At 41.9% G+C, this 20,037-nt stretch overlaps 1 protein-coding gene across 1 annotated transcript in view; it reads left to right on the forward strand.

The window, feature by feature from the left end:
- The window catches only part of mei4 (meiosis-specific, MEI4 homolog (S. cerevisiae)), a 111,473-nt gene extending 96,551 nt beyond the window's left edge, over positions 1-14,922 (forward strand). The window contains exon 5 of the mRNA XM_038727324.1: positions 14,592-14,922. Coding sequence (XP_038583252.1) covers positions 14,592-14,771 — 180 coding nt within the window. The 3' untranslated portion in view covers positions 14,772-14,922. The remainder of the gene's footprint in view (positions 1-14,591) is intronic.
- The last annotated feature ends 5,115 nt before the right edge of the window (positions 14,923-20,037 follow it).

Here is a 20,037-nt window from a genome sequence, read left to right on the forward strand (position 1 = left end):
AATCAGCATCTTGACCACAACAGAAATTACTGACTACAGATGCATTAGAACAGGAGATCATATGTTTTATAGTCTTATTAAAGGAGACCTATTTTAATGCTTTTCCAGACCTATATTGTAGTTCTGTGATGCCTGTATAGCATCTTTGCATGATTCAAAGTTCAAAAAAATATTCATGTAGGACTTCATTTCAGCCTCTGTCTGAAACAAGCTGTTGATGCTCCTGTCTCTTTAAGCCCCCCCCCCCCCCCCCCCCCCCCCCCCCCTCAAAGCCTGATATATGGTAAATGAATGCATTTTTTATAACGCTGACATCACCCGTTCACCTTCTCATGCACTGATGGCAACCAAGCCATCGGGAGAAATTGGGGTTCAGTGTCTTGCTGGAGGACGTTGTAATACTCCAGGTGTGCTCAGGCTGAACAGGAAGTGGATTATCACCTTTTAAACACCTTTTAAACCGACATGGACGAGAAGTACTTAGTTAAATGTGACATAATCCATCAGAACAGCTGTTAATTTGACGTTGAGGTGAGATTGTCAAGAATGAACTTTGAACCTCTGAACTTTTACAACAATTTTGGTTTTTGTTCTGGCAACAAACCTACAAGCGACTACGGGGAAATCTCTCTAATCTGGAAGATACCTGCTTGATTTGTCGACTGCTGAAGCCACATTTTAGCTTGCATTTTTTACACCTTGAAGAACAAAGACATCTCATTTATTTTGACACAATCCAACATACACCATCTTGCTTCAGGAAACACTGACCAGAGCACCTAATGTGGATTAATCTGCCGCTGAAAAAATGCACAATTTCCCCGTTTGATCACACATCAGATCGTCTCGTTGAAGGAAATACTTTGAAGTTCTAAATCTTTGCTGTGCATTGTATAAGTAAGTCAATGGAAAAACAACTGATGGCTGGATTAAAAATTACAAAAACAAATCAAAGTTAAACTGAACACAGCTGATCCAACCTGCGCGGCAACTCACATGTGACTAATGTGTATGACCCCCCCACATGCCTGTATGAACATCTGGGCATACGGCGGATGGCGTCCTGGGGGATCTCCTCCCGGACCTGGATAAGGGCATCAGCGAGCTCCTGGACAGTCTGTGGTGCTACCTAGTTGCAGTGGATGCACGATACACAACGTCACAGATGTTCTCAATTGGATTCAGCCCTGGGGAACATGAGGGCCAGACACTGGCATCAACTCCTTCATCATCCAGGAATTGCCTACACACTGTCACCGTGAGGCTGGGCCAATAGCGGACCTGCCAATTCTGGTGTTCTCTGGCAACTGCCAATCGAACTGCACAGTGGTGGGCTATGAGCATAGAACCCACGAGAGGACGTTGGGCCCTCATGCCACCCTTATGGAGTCTGTTTCTGGCAGTTTGATCAAAAACATGGACACCAGTAGCACGCTAGAGGTCATTTTGTAGGGCTCAGGCAGTGCTCCTCCTTGCAAAAAGGAGCAGATACCAGTCCTGCTGCTGGGTTGATGCCCTTCTACGGCCCTGTCCAGCTGTCCTTGTGTAACGGGCCCCGTCTCCTGGTATCTCCTCCATGCTCTTGAGACTTTGCTGGGGGAGACAGTAAACCTTCTTGTGACTGTGGATGTGCCGTCCTGGAGGAGCTGGACTACCTGTGCAGCCTGAATGTGCTGCAGGTACCGCCTCATGCTACCAGTAGTGATGAGGACACTTGCAAAACACAAAACCAGGGAACAAAAAGTCAGGAAGGATCAGGAGAGAGAAGTTGTCTGCGGCCACCACCTACAGAACCGTTCCCTCTCTGGATGTCATCTTGCTGTTGCCTTTCCAGTTCACCTGTTGTCACTTTCATTTGCACCAAAACAGGTGACATCGATTCACAATTTCTTATGTTTCCCAACTGGACAGATTGATATCCCTGAAGTTAAACTGACTGGATGTTGGACTGTGATAAGGTGTTCCCTTAATTCTTTTAAGCAGCGTTCTGCAGATGCATTTCTTTCTCAATACAATATTCACATGCCAAATATCCACTGAAGGTGTTATTTGTTGCTGTAATAATTACTTTTTTTTACTTACAGTCTAGTGAAGAGATCCAGTAGAAGTTATTTAGGATGATAGAGCAGGTGTATTTCTCTATAAATATCTTGTTTTGTCTTGTGTACTATTTAAGTGTTAATAACATTTGAAGTGTTGAACATGTAAAAACAATCTTTGGTCAGAGTGAAGCTGTTTGCTGATAGACACAGGAAATAAATGCAGCCTCTGTTGTTGGTTTTTAAAGTAGAGCCTGAGGCAAATTCATTTCTCTACAGTTGTGTCTTCTTCAGCTGTTCTGCTCCATCAGTTTGGTTCCTCCGGCAGGCTGTAGTCTGAAGTAACATCAGCAAAGCCCTGTCGCTGCCAAAGCTCTCTGACATAAATAAAAATCCCCAACCACTTTCCAGACAGACTTCCTTTTTGCCAGACCGAACATTTTCACCTCCTCAATAATGATTAATCTGTCCCCTCACTTCAGGTCTTCGGGCTTTCACAAGCTCATTACAGAATCCATCATACTTTGACGTTTCTGGGCGTACGAGCTGTCGGCTAATTGAGATGTTTCTACAACAAGGCCTCTCTGAGAATTGGTCAATACCTCCCGTGGTGAAGGCCCATTAGCACACAAATGTTGTCTGCCTGCGTTTGTCTGAACCATACAAAACGTCTTTCCTTGTGCATGTAAACATGAATTCCCTAATGAGTAAATCATCAGTCAAACCCTATCAGTGCTGAGAGTGAAGCATTATCTCAACTCGTTTCCTTCAGTTCAGAATCTGAAATACTTGATTGATCCCCGAAGGGAAATTCTGTAAAACTCATGGATCATTATGGTCACATTCAGAGTTTTCAGTTTCTTAGCTTCACAGGAAGTAACGCTTTGGCAGGATTTAGTCAAATGCCATTAGGGACTCTTGTGGTTTCAACAGTGCGAGGTATATCTGGAATTAGGACCTGCAGGGTCCCCAGCAAAGCCTTACCTGCGGTTACAGACTTTGTGCCCTCTTAGTAGTGAGCTCCATGTTTGTAATAGTGCCTGAGCATACTGGATTTTTAGAGTTTATAAATCTTACAACAATGTACTGATTGAATGATTATTTTCATTGTCGATTAATCTGTCAATTATTTTCTCGATTAATCCGTTAGTTGTTTGATCTATAAAATTTCAGAAAATGTCAGTGTTTCCCATAGCCCAAGATGACGTCCTCAAATGTCTTGTTTTGTCAAAAATCCAATGAAAATTAGCAGAAAATATTTACTTTTAAGGACTTTTAATGAATTTTGTAATTTGTTTCTTAAAAAAGCTACTCAAACCGATTAAGTGATTACCAAAATAGTTGTAGATTTATTATAATAATAATAATAATAATGAATTACATTTATATAGCGCTGTATCATATATATATACTCAAAGCGCTTCACAGTGAAGTGGGGGGGACTCACCTCAACCACCACCAATGTGTAGGACCCACCTGGGTGATGCACGGCAGCCATTTTAGCGCCAGAACACTGACCACACATCAGCTTGAGGCAGAGATGGCGGGAAACATTGAGCCAATTACTGCGGGGATGATTAGATGGCCAGATGGTGAGAGCCAGGTTGGGGAACTCCTACTCTTTGCGACAAGTGCCATGGGATCTTTAATGAACCCTAGTGAGCCAGGACCTCGGTTTCATCCGAAGGACGAGATGTTAAACTATTAGTTGACAACAAATTGACTAATCGCTGAAGCTCTAGTACTGAGTGGTGTTCACTTTTTTATAATTCAAGTTTTTACTGTTCTCTTGGCATACTTTAGCATATAAAATCAGCTATATATATCTATATATCTATATCTATATCTATATAGAGAGAGAGAGAGAGAGAGAGAGAGAGAGAGAGAGAGAGAGAGAGAGAGAGAGAGAGAGAGAGAGAGAGAGAGAGAGAGAGAGAGAGAGAGAGAGAGAGAGAGAGAGAGAGAGAGAGAGAGAGAGAGAGAGAGAGAGAGAGAGAGAGAGAGAGAGAGAGAGAGAGAGAGAGAGAGAGAGAGAGAGAGAGAGAGAGAGAGAGAGAGAGAGAGAGAGAGAGAGAGAGAGAGAGAGAGAGAGAGAGAGAGAGAGAGAGAGAGAGAGAGAGAGAGAGAGAGAGAGAGAGAGAGAGAGAGAGAGAGAGAGAGAGAGAGAGAGAGAGAGAGAGAGAGAGATCTATATCTATAGATATCTATATAGATATCTCTCTCTCTCTCTCTCTCTCTCTCTCTCTCTCTCTCTCTCTCTCTCTCTCTCTCTCTCTCTCTCTCTCTCTCTCTCTCTCTCTCTCTCTCTCTCTCTCTCTCTCCCATCCATCCATCCATCCATCCATCCATCCATCCAGTGTTGGGCAAGTTACTCAGAAATTGTAATATATTACTAGTTACTTATTACTCCTTAAAAAAGTAATGCTGTTAATTTACTTATTACTGGGTGATAAAAGTAACTAGTTACGTTACTAGTTACGTAGAGAGAGAGAAAAAGAGGGAGCGAGAGGAGATGCTGCACGAATATATGCCCCGTCAATACAGCTCCCCAATCAAAGATGATTTTAAATACACGTAGTAAAAAAGATTTGAAAATCAACGTGTGGCGGTCAGCGTTGATAATTATCCAAATTATAGGCTAATTATGGGAAACACCGCTTTCATTTCATTCACACTTAATAATTAAAAACGTATTTATAAAAACGAACAATATCTGTAAATAATAAAAAGCATCAACCATAAGCATATAACAAATTAAAGTACAGAAGTCTGAAGTACCGACCCTGTACCTCGATGCGGGTTAAGCCCTAATGTAAACTTTAAAAGAAAACTTTTCAATAATAACACTGGCTGATTATAAAATGTAAGGTTTGGCTCTTGTATCTAAAACAAATCTCATTAAGTCTATTGTAGTCATCTAAAACCTCCATCAGAAATCCTTTCTGCTGGTGTCTCATCAGGAGGGAAGAAACCAGTTTAGATCATTTAAAATCTGACAGAGGTTTCTGTGTCTGACTGCGTTGAGCTCCCGGAATTCATTGGTACTAAAAGGTTACTTTGAGTCAGTAAAAGCTTGACAGAAACGAGGAACAGAGTGAGTTTAGCAATCAGTAGCTAATCAGTGTTCTGGGGGTTTGGGGGTCAGGAGAGAGGAATAGGACCAGGGAAGAGCACTGCCTTATGATCAGAGGCGGGAAAATCAACCTAATTCAAGCATCCACAGGAGACCACCAGGTGTCCTTTGTAATGGCTGGAGTGTTTGACATTTTAGGTAAGATTAAAATAATCTGAAAGTTTGATAGGATCAGAAGTAAAGAGGAAGGGAGGAGGAATCGCCCCCTTTGTGTTGTGTCCACAGTGCAAGAACTTGGTAAAGTCGGTTGGTCGAAGTTCTTAGAACCTCTTTAGACATTTTAGCTAGGTACTCTCCCATCACAAGATTACACTGATTGGTTGAGGGGCTTGTTTTACTCATCCAGCAGCTAAGTTTACAAGAATTTGACAAAGCACGTGGCAAGGTACGCTAAACGAACAGACTACATACAAACAGCTTTTGTTTTAGCTTGTTTGGAACAATTTGCTATTAGCCGAGGTAGCGGGTGGGAGCTTACCAATAATACGATCTTATAATTTAGCCCTGGGGCCCGTTTTTGTAACCCGGATTTGTAAACCATCGCTTATCATATGTTACAGCTGCCTTCCTGTGTGTTGAACCCTTTTGGGTGTATATGTGTGAATATGCTAAGTAGGAAAGCAGTTCCAGTCGAGTCGAGTTCCTCCCACTTTTCTGTTTGGAGCTCTGAGGACTCGCCCTCCAACCCGGGAGGTCAATCCGTCACTCTGCTGAGCACTTGACCAGCTCGCCAACGTACCTCTAGTTACACTTTGTTTAGCTTTATGTCGAAAACTAGTTGTGTGCTGAAATGATGTTACTTCGTTGTGAGATCTACCTGGGAGACGGGGCAAGGCTTTAGATTCATAGCTGATATCGACCTTCATACTCGTAGCAAGTTTGCTACGACGCAAAACTACCCAATTTTACATTAAGATCGCCCTCTTGTGGCTGTGTGAAGAAGTGCGTGTGAATAAAGACCAGGTGTAGGATATCGGTAACCGGCCAACCCGCTCTACCTCCTGAGCCACAGCCGCCCCTGCGTGTCTCCAGTGTATTTTTTTGTGTGTTTTGTAGTGTTTATTTTTTGCGTTTTAGATAGTGTTTTGTAGCATTTCATGTAGCTATAGCTACCTGCGTTACCATTAGCGGGCTTTTTGTAGCATTAGCCACCGTTAGCTAACGTTAGCCTTAGCGCTAGCTAACTATGTTACTGTTAAAAGCATTGATAGCCCCCAGAAGCCTCTAACCCTAACCATGGGTGTGTGCCTAAACCTTGATTGTATGTATCTGGACTGGTAAACCCTACAGCTGCACACAGCGGCCAAGGCCTCCTAGTATTGCATTGGGGAAAAGTCAAATGTCATTTTAGGAGTCATTATAAACACTCGTATGCTATAGAGGTCGTTTTGGAGACACCAACTATCGACCTGTTCTGTCATTTCTATATGAGGACGTGTTGTTATTTTGTGTTAGCCACATTCATTCATTCTCATAAGTCATGACTTTTTATTGTGGAAATAAGTCAACACTTCATTTTTCATCTTGTGCACTTGTGACCAAATTCCTTCCCAACACCATGGGACAAATCCAGTAAAATCATTGATGTGAAATGTTTTCTGTATTTATGACCAAGCTCTGTGGCATAGTATCGCATTAATACAAAGGGTAAAAAACATATCTCAGCTGGATTTAAATCGACTTGCTTTCCAATCACAAACCTTCAGGCCGTCTGTTTGATGCACATGTCAAGCAGTGCAGTAGCAGCAGCGGTCAATTTAGTTTTTCTTTTTATGCAGCCTCACTCCCAAAACCATGAAGACTTTGAATCTGTCAGTGTTTTTTAGAGCAGCAGATTGTCGGGGTGAAACCACACAGGCCGGGCTCATGACACACACATTACTAATTGATCACATGCCATTTTCGGTAGAAATGTTGGTCCAAAACTTCAGAGCACCAGGAGCGCATGGCTGCTCTGAGTGGGAACTCTCAACCAAAGATAGCAAATTGCTTTTCCTCTGTAACGTCTGACCTCTTTTAAATTCTGTTGACTTTTCAAAATCTGAGCTGGCAGACAGTCTTTAACTTCCAGTGGATGGACATAGTAAATGTTATTTAAATAATTTTAATCCTTATGTTTTCCAACCTTTTTGGCCTATGACCCTTAAAATAATTTCCCCCAAAAAATCTGATGTTTAGTTGGTTCTCGGAAAACTGAATAAAAACTTTATCGTAGTAGTCCTAATAGGGCCTGACAATATGGCCAAAAATGTCCACACAATAAAAATCTTTGTATCATTGGATATCGATAATTATCAGGATAAATGTCTTAAAAGAAATATTAAGTGCTAATTCATTGATCTTAAGGTATTAACTCAAACATTTATCGAACATTTATTTTATTATATCGCTTGTTATAATAATTATCGTTATTGTTTTATTGCCCAGTCCTATGCTCGAACTACCAAACTCGCCGCTTTGTTCAATTGCACCAACAATCATCTTGGAATCACAATCACAAAGTGCCTGATATACCAATTGTACCAAACATTGCATTTGACATACGTAATAAATACGTTAGACATCATGTGTCTAGTGAACCAGCGCAACTTACCTTTCCATGTATATCCATATCTCAGATGTCCATATTGGGGGAAAAATGTGTTGTAATGTGTTCAGAAAGAGTGCTCTGTTTTCTAATTTAGAGTTTTTCTTTATTATCATAAATATTCCACTTGTTTGTTTTCTATATCCATAATTACAGTTCAAACAGGAACTGTTTGCAGCTGATACAGCAGATTGACTAAAATGTAAAGAAATACAGGCTAAAAACAGGACTTAGTGACTCCACGGCGCCGTTATACTTCCCAGCATGATGGGAAATGTAGTGGGTAAACAAAGAACGTATTATATTCTTATATCTCTGGGACACTGACACTCTCCCTGTCCATTCATAAACACATATTTACAGTGTGTTAAAAACATGCGGACATACAGGCAAAAAAAACTAAACTACACAAGTCAGTTGTACTATTACATGACATTATTTGGCAACGCTAAGTCATCCTAAATAATCTATTAAATATAGTGAGCAGTCTTGTTTTAAAGAGTTACACGGCCACAGTCTCAAACAATGAAGAAGTCATTGATCGATTGTAGTAAATTTATGGTTGTGTGTCTTTGGGCCGTACAGATCTAACTTACTGCACTTTTAAATAAACAGAAGTATGTCTGTACTCGTCTCCCACCAAGAAAACAATAAATTATTAGCTGCAGAATTTCTTCGACAGCTTGAATGAGCTGCTGACTTAAAGAAAGACCGTGACAGATCGTTGCAGTTGCAGCCTGGGATCTTTTCTTTCTCCACATAATGTGTTGGCTGTGAGTTGGTGGTCTTCATGCCTCTCATTATGGCAGGCCTGTTTCATGTGTATAACATGACTAATGAGAGATAGAAAAGTGAAGCAGGGAGTCGTCCACACAGAGCCATTTATCAGCACAGGAGGATGCTTATTTCGATTTTGACATGGAGGTTGAGTTTATAATTGGCTTTTCATTTAGTTTCAAGGACCCAGAGGTCAAGACTTTTATTCCAGAGGTGGAGGACTACATGGAAACATGCTGAAACAGGAGCACACCTATGTTGTTACTTTTTTAATCGCAACTTTAGGTGAGGTTCAGTTTACAGAAACATTACTTTGTATATTGCAAACAAACCGTAGACACTCACCGCCCACTTTATTAGGTACACCTTGCTAGTACCGGGTTGGACCCCCTTTTGCCTTCAGATCTGCCTTAATTCTTCGTGGCATACTTCCAACAAGGTGAAAGTATGCCAAGTTGGTCCATATTGACTTGATAGCATCACGCAGTTGCTGCAGATTTGTCCTCTGCACATCCATGATGCTAATCTCTCGTTCCACCGCATCCCAAAGGTGCTCTGTTGGACTGAGACCTGGTGACTGTGGAGGCCAGTGGAGTACAGTGAACTCACTGTCATGTTCAGAAAGCCAGTTTGAGATGATTTGAGCTTTGTGACATGGTGCATTACCCTGCTGGAAGTATCCATCAAAAGATGGGTACACTGTGGTCATAAAGGGATGGACATGGTCAGCAACAATACTCAGGTAGGCTGTCGCCTTTAAACGATACTCAGTTGGTAATAAGGGGCGTCAAGAAAGTGTGTCAAGAAAATACAAAAAACACCATTACACCACCACTAGCAGCCTGAACCGTTGATACAATCGGCTTTAATGCGTAATATTTTCTGAGGTAGGACTTTACACATTTCAGCTTTTAATATTTCTTCAAAATAGTATTAAAATGTCTTCTCTTGTTCTTGTTAACCCAATATTGTGCATCGTCATTGTTAATTGACATATTTTGGATTTTTTGACCGTTTGTTGGACAAAACAAGACATTTGAAGACGCCACCTTTAGGCTCTGGGAGAATGTGATGGGCATTTTGTCAGTATTTGTCTGACATTTCAAAGACTAAACAATCAATTAATAAAGGAAAAGAACAGACAGATGAATCTCTGATAGTTGAAGCTCCTTTTTGACCAAAGAGCCAAAAGAAATCAGTTTATATTGATAGGAAACAGCTGATGAGTGAGATAAGGTGATTTTGTCTTTGCAGGTTTCATTTATCTTTACTTTCAACAACTGTTAGAGCAAGTTCAGAGTGAACACATGTTTTATAAGAGTGCAGCAGCACAGTAATGTCCTCTGGTTCTACGGACGTTATTGACAGCGTTGTGTTTACCTGTAGTGCATCCATCTGGACCACCCTGCGCTGTGGACCCTCATTGAGCCCGTCACAGCCTACTAGTCTGGACAGCCTGTCATCTGCGGGGGCTGATTTACACAAATACCCACTGAGCTGCTGCAGAGAGAAGACCAGCGAAATTGCAGTCAATCAGAGCGTAGCCTCGGTGTTGATCCCAATGAGTGCAGGACTGTCACATCTGCGCCGAGTCGCCGGCTTCTCCTGGTGGACTTCACTGCTGTCAGCACCCGGTAAAGCAGACAGGAAGTTGGTCTCAGAGGAGGCGAGTTAGGAGGACTGGCAATGAAAACCAAACTGTTCCTTAGAGTCGTATTTTTTTGCTACTGCTACTTTTCTCTTAAGAATCGAGCCTGATATGTAATTGGTATAAACGTTTGATTGTCTCACCGGCCTGATAAAGTGTTTGAGGATCCATAAAAGCTCTTAATTACATTAAACAAACTCAAGGCTGTAAAATGGCTTTAATACAGTTTAGAGGAACTTTTATATTCTTCAGTTAACTGCTAGAGGTCTTTCAGGTGTTTACGTTGGTGGGTCTCTGTGACTAATGTTAGACCTGCTCTATATGAAATTCAGGTATAACCAGGGCTCCAGAGTGCGACAAAAATTTATTTCTTGGTCGCACTGGTGCACTGAACATTTCACAGGACAATTTATTTGTCTGCTCCATCTCTATCTGTGTGTATTCCCCAAAACTCACTTGTAGAAGAAGGTGAGAGCCAATCAACAGCAGGGAAGGGGCTTTAGATTTACACTCACCTAAAGAATTATTAGGAACACCATACTAATACTGTGTTTGACCCCCTTTCGCCTTCAGAACTGCCTTAATTCTCCGTGGCATTGATTCAACAAGGTGCTGAAAGCATTCTTTAGAAATGTTGGCCCATATTGATGGATAGCATCTTGCAGTTGATGGAGATTTGTGGGATGCACATCCAGGGCACGAAGCTCCCGTTCCACCACATCCCAAAGATGCTCTATTGGGTTGAGATCTGGTGACTGTGGGGGCCATTTTAGTACAGTGAACTCATTGTCATGTTTGAAATGATTGGAGCTTCGTGACATGGTGCATTATCCTGCTGGAAGTAGCCATCAGAGGATGGGTACATGGTGGCCATAAAGGGATGGACATGGTCAGAAACAATGCTCAGGTAGGCCGTGGCATTTAAACCATGCCCAATTGGCACTAAGGGGCCTAAAGTGTGCCAAGAAAACATCCCCCACACCATTACACCACCACCACCAGCCTGCACAGTGGTAACAAGGCATGATGGATCCATGTTCTCATTCTGTTTACGCCAAATTCTGACTCTACCATCTGAATGTCTCAACAGAAATCGAGACTCATCAGACCAGGCAACATTTTTCCAGTCTTCAACTGTCCAATTTTGGTGAGCTCTTGCAAATTGTAGCCTCTGTTTCCTATTTGTAGTGGAGATGAGTGGTACCCGGTGGGGTCTTCTGCTGTTGTAGCCCATCCGCCTCAAGGTTGTGCGTGTTGTGGCTTCACAAATGCTTTGCTGCATACCTCGGTTGTAACGAGTGGTTATTTCAGTCAAAGTTGCTCTTCTATCAGCTTGAATCAGTCGGCCCATTCTCCTCTGAACTCTAGCATCAACAAGGCATTTTCGCCCACAGGACTGCCGCATACTGGATGTTTTTCCTTTTTCACACCATTCTTTGTAAACCCTAGAAATGGTTGTGCGTGAAAATCCCAGTAACTGAGCAGATTGTGAAATACTCAGACCGACCCGTCTGGCACCAACAACCGTGCCACGCTCGAAATGGCTTAAATCACCTTTCTTTCCCATTCTGACATTCAGTTTGGAGTTCAGGAGATTGTCTTGACCAGGACCACACCCCTAAATGCATTGAAGCAACTGCCATGTGATTGGTTGATTAGATAATTGCATTAATGAGAAATTGAACAGGTGTTCCTAATAATCCTTTAGGTGAGTGTATACTCCTGCTGTGACTTGACGCCGATACCATCACATTTGTATTTAATTAAACTGGCAAAATGCTAATTGGCGGTGGGTTTCTATGTTCCACTGTGTTGACTTCTGCCAGTGAACTAACTAACTTTTGGTTTAACCCTCAGCTAACCTGAGTGGGGGTAAAATAATAATCGTGCTGCTCTTCTAGACTTTCCAAATGTCTTTGACTGAATGGATCAAATTCTGATAATGATCTCATTTCGCGGGGGTTGTGACGCACAAAAAAATGTATCCACTGTTTTATAGCGGCTTTTTTGGCCGTTAGCAAGTACACCTGCACAGAGCACTTCTTGGAAGCTTGGAGAATGTGCAATGCTACCAAGCCCACCAATCACTGTTCTTGTGGCCTGTGTCGCCGCTACGTGTAGTTACTTTTTTTGGGAGGTGCATGCCAGGCTACGGCGCAGGGTATGGCATTTGAATTTTTTATATTTTCACTTTGTCAAGCAAATTAAAACATCAGAACTTTTTAAAGTTTTGTTTTACATTAATGAAGTTTTGGCTATTCTATGTTTGTGCTGTGATTCAAATATATAGAAACATTTACCTGCAGGTTTTCCTGTTTACAATCATTCACAGAAAGTTAGAACATACTGTTATGGTGCTAAAGGTGCTGTGAAAAATTTGGGTGCACCTAAATTTTGTGGCGGTGAAATATTTTGGCACACGAGTGCAACCAGTGTGAAAAGTTAGTCTGGAGCCCAGGTTACTAATAACATTAAACAAAGTGGGAAAGTGGAGAACAAGAATTGTGGAGTGAGTTGACTGGTTATTAATTGTCACATTCACACACGTGTACCCACACAAAAAACACAAATATCTCTTTCTTCCGTCACAAACTCTACTAATAAAATCAGCCACACAAAATCCTTCTTAAAAAACTGGTATTCTGCTAATTTTTAGGTTCAAAATCCTATTTAGAGGTTGTACCAGAACTGGTTTACATGGTTTCATTTTCAAAAAACACCATAGTTTTTCCCATACTGCACGTTGCTGCAGCTCCTCTTTTCAGCCTGTGTTGAAGGCTTCGTTTTAGCTATGGAGTGATACATCTTGTCTCTAAATGATCTTTGTTGGGAGTTGCACATGCTCAGTTCCTAGTTAAGGACTACTAGCCAATCAGAAGCAGAGAAGGGCGGGTCAGCGAGAAGCCGGTAAACAGCTCGGGTTCAACCGTACGTGTTGCCGACCAGCTTGGCAACACGGACTGGAGCGAGAGTTTCAGAGCGGTGAGTTATTAATCTGTATCCATAAAGTTTTAACTGAGCTCTGTCTCTACATCACAGGAACAACTTTATGTCCACTGACTGCCTGGAGGGTAGCTGGTGTTTTTCCACCGGTGTTCTTGAGGAGTAGGCGTATGAGGCGCATTTAGCTTTGAAAGGTAAGCTGCTGGACTACAAACAAGCTGTTTTCAGGCAGTTCAGAGCAGAGTTTTCTGTGGGAGATGGGAACTCCCTTTGAGCTGGACTTTGGGCTTTTTCACTTTGCAAACCTGTTACGTGCACAAAAAAGGTTTATAACTCACTTTTTCACGTGTCTTAAAACAATATTCAGTTACCCATGAACATGCTGCTTGCTGTTCCTTCTGTTCATACTGGCCTTTCAAACAATCCCTTCAATGCTCTTTCAATGTGAGTGATGGAGGACTAAACCCACGGTCTTGTTCTGTGCAAGAATGTGCATCTGAAGCTAATAATAGGCTTCCAACGTTACGGTCTTTTTAGTGTAAAATGCTCTTTGTGTTTCTCCTCTGAGCTGTACTGGAAGCATAGAAACTAAAAGATCTCACTGATCTTTGTCGAGTCCAGTGTTACAATATCTGATGGCCGGAGCTACGAAAATAAAGCCCAAGTTGTAATAACTTGTGCAGGCGCTCAGTCACAGAGGAGCAGGAGTATGTGCAGTCATGATAAAGCCTTTTATTAGCTATATGGTTTGCTCATGAAACAAATTAAAAACAGCCGGTTTAGATCTCGGCAGCTCTTCATCAGGGTTCAAATGAAGAGACGATACCGGAGACTGACCTTTTGTATGCATTCGTTCAGGAAAGTGTCCTTATTGGGACAACATGTGAGACGTAATGAGTGTCATTCAGGAGCTATAAGTAAGAGCAAACCCAGCAAATAATGTCTGTTGCTCTTCTAAGGTTTGTTTGCTGAGTGCATCCCACGATTTGCCTTTAGAGCACACCACTATCTTAGAAGTTTCCCTTTAAATAGAAGAGAGCCAACATTATTGTTATTAACTTTACACCCGTCCTTTACCGGCTTTGGAAAGTTAAAATATTATCCAGCTGTTTTCATCCCAACACAAAGGTCTTTTGCTCTCATTTTATTTTCAGATAATTATTTCAAATGTAATATAATATATGTGTGTGCATATTTGCTGCTCCGACACCTTCACTAACATATGATCAGGAATCCGCACACTCATGTTAGACGAAGCTTAAAAACACAGCTTGATACCGTACGTGTCAAACCATGTGTTAAACACTTTCCCAGCCTCTTGACTCAGTGAAGGAGCCTCTTAGTATTCTGTCGGCGTCCCGGCAGAGGAGGCAGCGTCTGCGGCTGGTCGGCAGGGCAGCGCCGGCTCTTCTGATGAGCGTCTGAACTGTGAAATCTCAGCTAAATCTCTGGCCTTCTCCGCAGGTCATCCTCTGGTCCGCAGCAGAGTGGAACGCAGCTGTGAGAGGAAAAAGAAAAAGACTTTTGAAGTTCACGTTGGGCTTTGCAAAGTGGATAAAATCGTTAGGATGTGGTTTTTCAGTGGCTGAGAGGTATAACTGGATGGATGGGGAGGGAAGGAGCTCTGGCTTTGGTCCACCTTGAACTTCATCTACACCTCTGACTTGCGGGTCAGTGGGAGTCCTGCGTCGTCCTCTGGGGACCAAACAGTCGACAGGTGCTAATCTCTGAATCACTCTGCAGAAGGAAAGCTGTATTTCCTGTATTTATGTTCTAAAAATGTCAAGTTAAAGGTTTTACAGACTTGTTTGTTTCAAACCTGAAAGCCCAAGTTCTTAGTAAACACACACAATATTTAATATGGATACTAGCTGAGGTATTTTATTGTGTACTGGAAGGAATCTAAGATTTCTGCAGCCGTGCATCACAAGACGAAAAATCCTGGGCTACGCTCGGTGTTTACGTTCAGTGCTAGCGTTTTAAACATTCTCCCTTTCTGCAGTATCTGTATGCACAGCTACAGGGTGTTAAGGTAAAAGAAAGATCATGGTTCAAGCTAATATTTAGGCAAACATTAATTAGAAGAAACAATATCCAGTCTCCTGCACAAAAGTCTGGACTTAAATTTTGAGGTGCAAAATTATCCGACATGGATGTAGTTCTCTGAGAGGGTAAAAAAACTCCAACATTTTGATAAACGCAGGTCTCAATTAGCCCACCACGCACATACCAATATAAATGTTTAATCTTTTGTCAATATGGACCTGCTACACGTCGTAAGGTCAGTTAAATTGTTCATTTCACTGGTATGGAACGCAAGAGACATGAAAAAAGCTAAATTATTATACACATAATATTCAATTGTAGTTTATTTCCCGTCTTTGATGAGCGAGAGTTTTGTGGGGAAGGAATTAAAGACATCTTTCCCAAATATAGGCAGGGCGAGTTCAGTGTTTGAAGCAAAAAAAAGTAATTATGCCAGAATTGGCCCGAAGGAAGCTATTTTCCATCTGAAATCCCCGGCAGGTCGTCATAAAGTACACGGTAACACAGTTAAATATTATCAAATGACACAACACTCCAACCAATTGTCACTTTTCAAATGAGCCTTAGAAATCTTAGATAGAAAACCATTTTCTTTTCATCACTGCTTAATCCTGCGCTATAAGATCCTGCATGGATTTGCTCCACCCCCACTAAGCGAATACCATCCATCCATCGTCAATCGCTTATCCTGCGTACAGGGTTGCGGGGGGGCTTGAGCCAATCCCAGCTGACATCGGGCAAAAGGCTGGGTACACCCTGGACAGGTCGCCAGTCCATCGCAGGGCCTAAGTGACTACATTAAATTGAAAACAGCTGGTGGTGGCCAAGCAGGAAGTCCTGTCTGCGACGTGAAGCCAACGCAAACAGCCAGCAGGAGGCGACTCTTCTGGTGAGTACATTTAGTTTTAAGCCTGTTGTTTGCTAGACAAAGTTATCATCCCTGTTAAAATGACAGTTAACCTGAATTACAGAAGCAGCTAGCTAAGCAAGCTAGCTAGCGCCACACACGGCCGTTAGCTCCGCCGTCTCGTCCAAATATGGTCACTTCCGGGCACTTCCTGGTTGCAAAACCTCAACATGGCGGTGCCTTATCGGCCCAAAACGGGTGAATACATTTGTCCTTTCAGTCGGCCGTTTTTAGTTCAATAGTAGACATTATTTTGTGAGCCATTCCTGCACATCAGCCTTGGTCTCGTTTAGGCTCTTGGTCTAATTAGTGATTCATTCTTTACTTAACTAACAAATTTCAATCGCACGATGATTTTCTCACACACAGTGTTTCTGAGTTTATATGTACAACTACATGAGCTGCAACTTTAATACATGAGCTGCAATTAATTTCTTGATTAATCAATTATTATCTGATTTTATTGTCATAATAATGCGAATCAAAATTTCCCAGAGCCAAAAGTGACCTTTTCAGATTATTTGTTTAGTTCGGACAACAGTTCAAAACACCAAAGATGTTTCGTTTACAGTTAAAATGAAAGGTGGACGTATTTTTTTCTTGACAGTAGCTTATTATTACTGATTAAAGTTGTTGTTGATTATTTCTATTGATCAGTTTAAGAGATGAATCCACTTTCAGCACTTCATGCAGCTGTGTAGACTATTTGTATGCATAATACTGTGTGTGTGTGTGTGTGCAGCAGTCTGTGTCTAATAGACTGGGTTCGAGTGTGTCGCTTTGCATGTTAATGTTCACATGAATATGTATGAAAGTGACATTCGTATCAGCGCCTCTCTTACCTTATCACTATTTTCAGATTTAAATGAAGTATGTTTCCCCGCTGTACACTCCTGTTTTCTTTTAATGATCTTCTCAACATTCTTCAACATAGGCACACACCAGTTCTGTATGGCAGGTCGTTCTAAACACTACAACTCCCAAGAGCCTCGGCTGCTCTTAATATGCAGAACAGGCCGGTCAGAAATGTCACACCACTGGACATAATTGTTAAGATATATTTCAGTAAGAAAGCTTATCTGATTTGCTCTGTGGAGTTTCCTGGTGAACAAAACACATTGTGGTTGTCCTCCAAGCTGTTTACTAGCTTGCAGTCTTCAGTCTTTGCTGGAGCTTTGTTGTGTTTCTTTGGAGCATTAGCGCCACCTGTAGGTCAGTGTAATAATTTGAAACCATTGGTAGGAGTGTGTACTGCGACACTCGCCCGCACAAGAAGAAACAAAATGGGGACCCGTGTGTGAAAATGTTGTTCCATAGAGCTACCAGGGGTCAGAAATGCTTGATACACAGCGTTGGCGTGTAAATTAAGAACATTTACTCATGTACTGTACAATTTTATGTAACTTTATACTTATGTGAAAGTTGATAAAACTGCGGGATGATGCCGAGTAAATCCTCTTCCTTCTTCAGCTAAATGAACAATTTAAACCCGCCTTGGATCAGCTGGAAAATGCATCGTCGCAGAGCTGAAAACGGAGATGATACAAACACGGGATGATCTTTTAAAGTCCATGATGCATTGCTAAACATTAATGCAGCAGGAATATTAACTACAGAAACATCAGATATAACAGTGAAACACTTCCAGGATCATTTTACTGCAACATAAATACTTTTACTTTCATTCTTTAAGTATATTTTGCTGATAATAATTTCACTAATGTTTTAATGGCAGTATTTTGGGGATAAGCTCAAAATAACTCCCCTCATTCACAACTCCACAATCTGAACAAACATCAAAAGGGAGCTAGCGTGTAGAAATAAAATATGTATTAAAAAATCCTCCTTTTTACCAGCTGGGAGAGTTTACTGTGATGCAAGCTTTAGAGGAAATGATCTGCTGCAGGTCGTACTCATGTCGGAGAGTCTCAACATTAAGTCAGATTATGTCCTTGATTTTGACCTCCCACTGACCATAAAGTTCCTCGCACCTAACTAATGAAAAACACAAGATGATGAAACAAGAAGAAGACAAAGAAGTAGATCCACACAAACAGTGATGTTTCTGTGAGGAGGTTTGTAAACAGCAAACTTCAGTTTTAATTGAATTCTACTTTTCTCTTCCTGCTTGCTGTAACAGCTCAGATTGTGTTTATGTGTGACCGTCGAGGACTCCATGGGTGTCTCTTTGTGTTGGGCTCTTAATTACACCTCGAACCCAGCAGTCAGCCCGCTGCACAGCTCAGTGAGCCTTACAGCACACCGTACAATATGCCTGTGAGCTAGCGAGGGGTAACCAGGGAGCTAATTAGCCTTCTGCGTGGCTCCCTTCTGTTTTTTATTTTTTATTTTTGGTTCTCTGCATGTTGAAGAAAAGTTTTCAGGGAATACTTAAAGGATTGTGTTTGTTGTTGTTGTAAATATATATAGTATAAGGAATCAACACCCTGATTGGCTTTAGGAGATTTCCATCATCATCAGTCCAGCCACCCTCGTCTCTCCGTGAGCCATCAGTGACAAAAACTCTACGTGCTGACGGGCCTCTTTTAGAGGTGACGACGGCTCAGTGGAGAATAAATGCATGGAAAGTTTCAGATAGGGAGGGAAGAGGATCCCTACGAGTCTCGTTCAAGGACAGTTCTCGCTCTAAAATCTCGTGAGCGGCAAGTTGTTGCAGGAAGACGACGGTGGAGATGTGAGTCAGATTTGGAGAGGAGTTTTTGTGTTGGAGTAACGTTAGGGGGGGAAAAAAGTCTTGGTAGCAGCTCCTCTATGTACACAACAAACTCCTCGTCCTTTCCACCCGCATTTCCCTGCAACAACTCGTCTATCCTGAGATTTTAGAGCGAGACTTCCTGTAACTCGTAGGCTTCCTTTCCAGATGTTCTTGTGAAACGTCATAAGTCGCAGCCAAAGTACTGTTCCAATTCAAAAGTCCACATCTAGCCAGTCAAATACCCGGATGTGTTCTCGCTCCGCCCGTTTTACTGAGCCTGCAGCGGCGTTGACTTGTGTGGACTTCGGATCGCCAGATATACCAGGATGCATTTCGCTGCCAAAAAGCGGAAATGTCGGACGAGAAAACTCAGAACTGTAACTTATAATCCTGCTGTTCTTGTGTCACATATAGTAGTTTTAAGAGTTTTTTTATACGGGAATATAGTTGTTTAAACTACAAATATGTGGTTGATTTCTCAAGACAGACGATTTTTTAAAAATTGCTACGATGTTTCCGTATGTGAGGTCCCGCCCGCTAACGGTCCGGCCGTCATCAAGTCCGCTGCTGTTCCAATTGCTGAATGACTGACAGCGTGCTCCCGTGGGAGTTTGTACCCCCGAGCCGAACTTGCCAAGTCCTAGCTTTAAAGTTCAGAAGTACGAACTTGGCGTACTCGGTATTGAGAAAAAGCCCTAGCCAGTCTGAGCCTGTCGCTGGGGGAAAAAAAAATAAATAAAAGGAAAAGCACTTTTTGTGGACGCCATTTTGACGGGCGCAGTCGCCTGCCAGCTGAAGCATCTACTGCACAGAGTCGTTTTGTACCTACTGGTTAGTGTTACTTTCGTCAGACGAAACTATTTGTCAACGACCTTTTTTTTTCCCTGACGAAAACGGGACGAAAACGGGACGAAGACGAGACGGCGACAGTGTCCTTAGACGCTGACTGTGAACATCTTAACGTGCAGTATAGTTGACGAAAAATGACGAGACTAAAATGTAATTCATAAAATAAAAACGTTAATAAAATCTTTCTTTTTGTCAGTATAATGAGGAGACAAAATATTAACGGCCATATTTTCTCCCTCTAAATTTTCACTTGAACCGTTTGTTCATTCAGCGGGATTTTTTTTCTTCCCGTCCTTTGAATGTTGGCCGACCGGGACGACGCGAGGAAAACGTTACTATGTAGGATGCGAACTCTGGTGATGAACACTGCTCGGGAGAAAGAGGCGCTTAGA

This window comes from Micropterus salmoides, unplaced genomic scaffold, assembly GCF_014851395.1.
Source record: "Micropterus salmoides isolate LMB-PRFRI ecotype aquatic unplaced genomic scaffold, ASM1485139v1 Ms_hic_scaffold_18, whole genome shotgun sequence".
Lineage (NCBI taxonomy): Eukaryota > Metazoa > Chordata > Actinopteri > Centrarchiformes > Centrarchidae > Micropterus > Micropterus salmoides.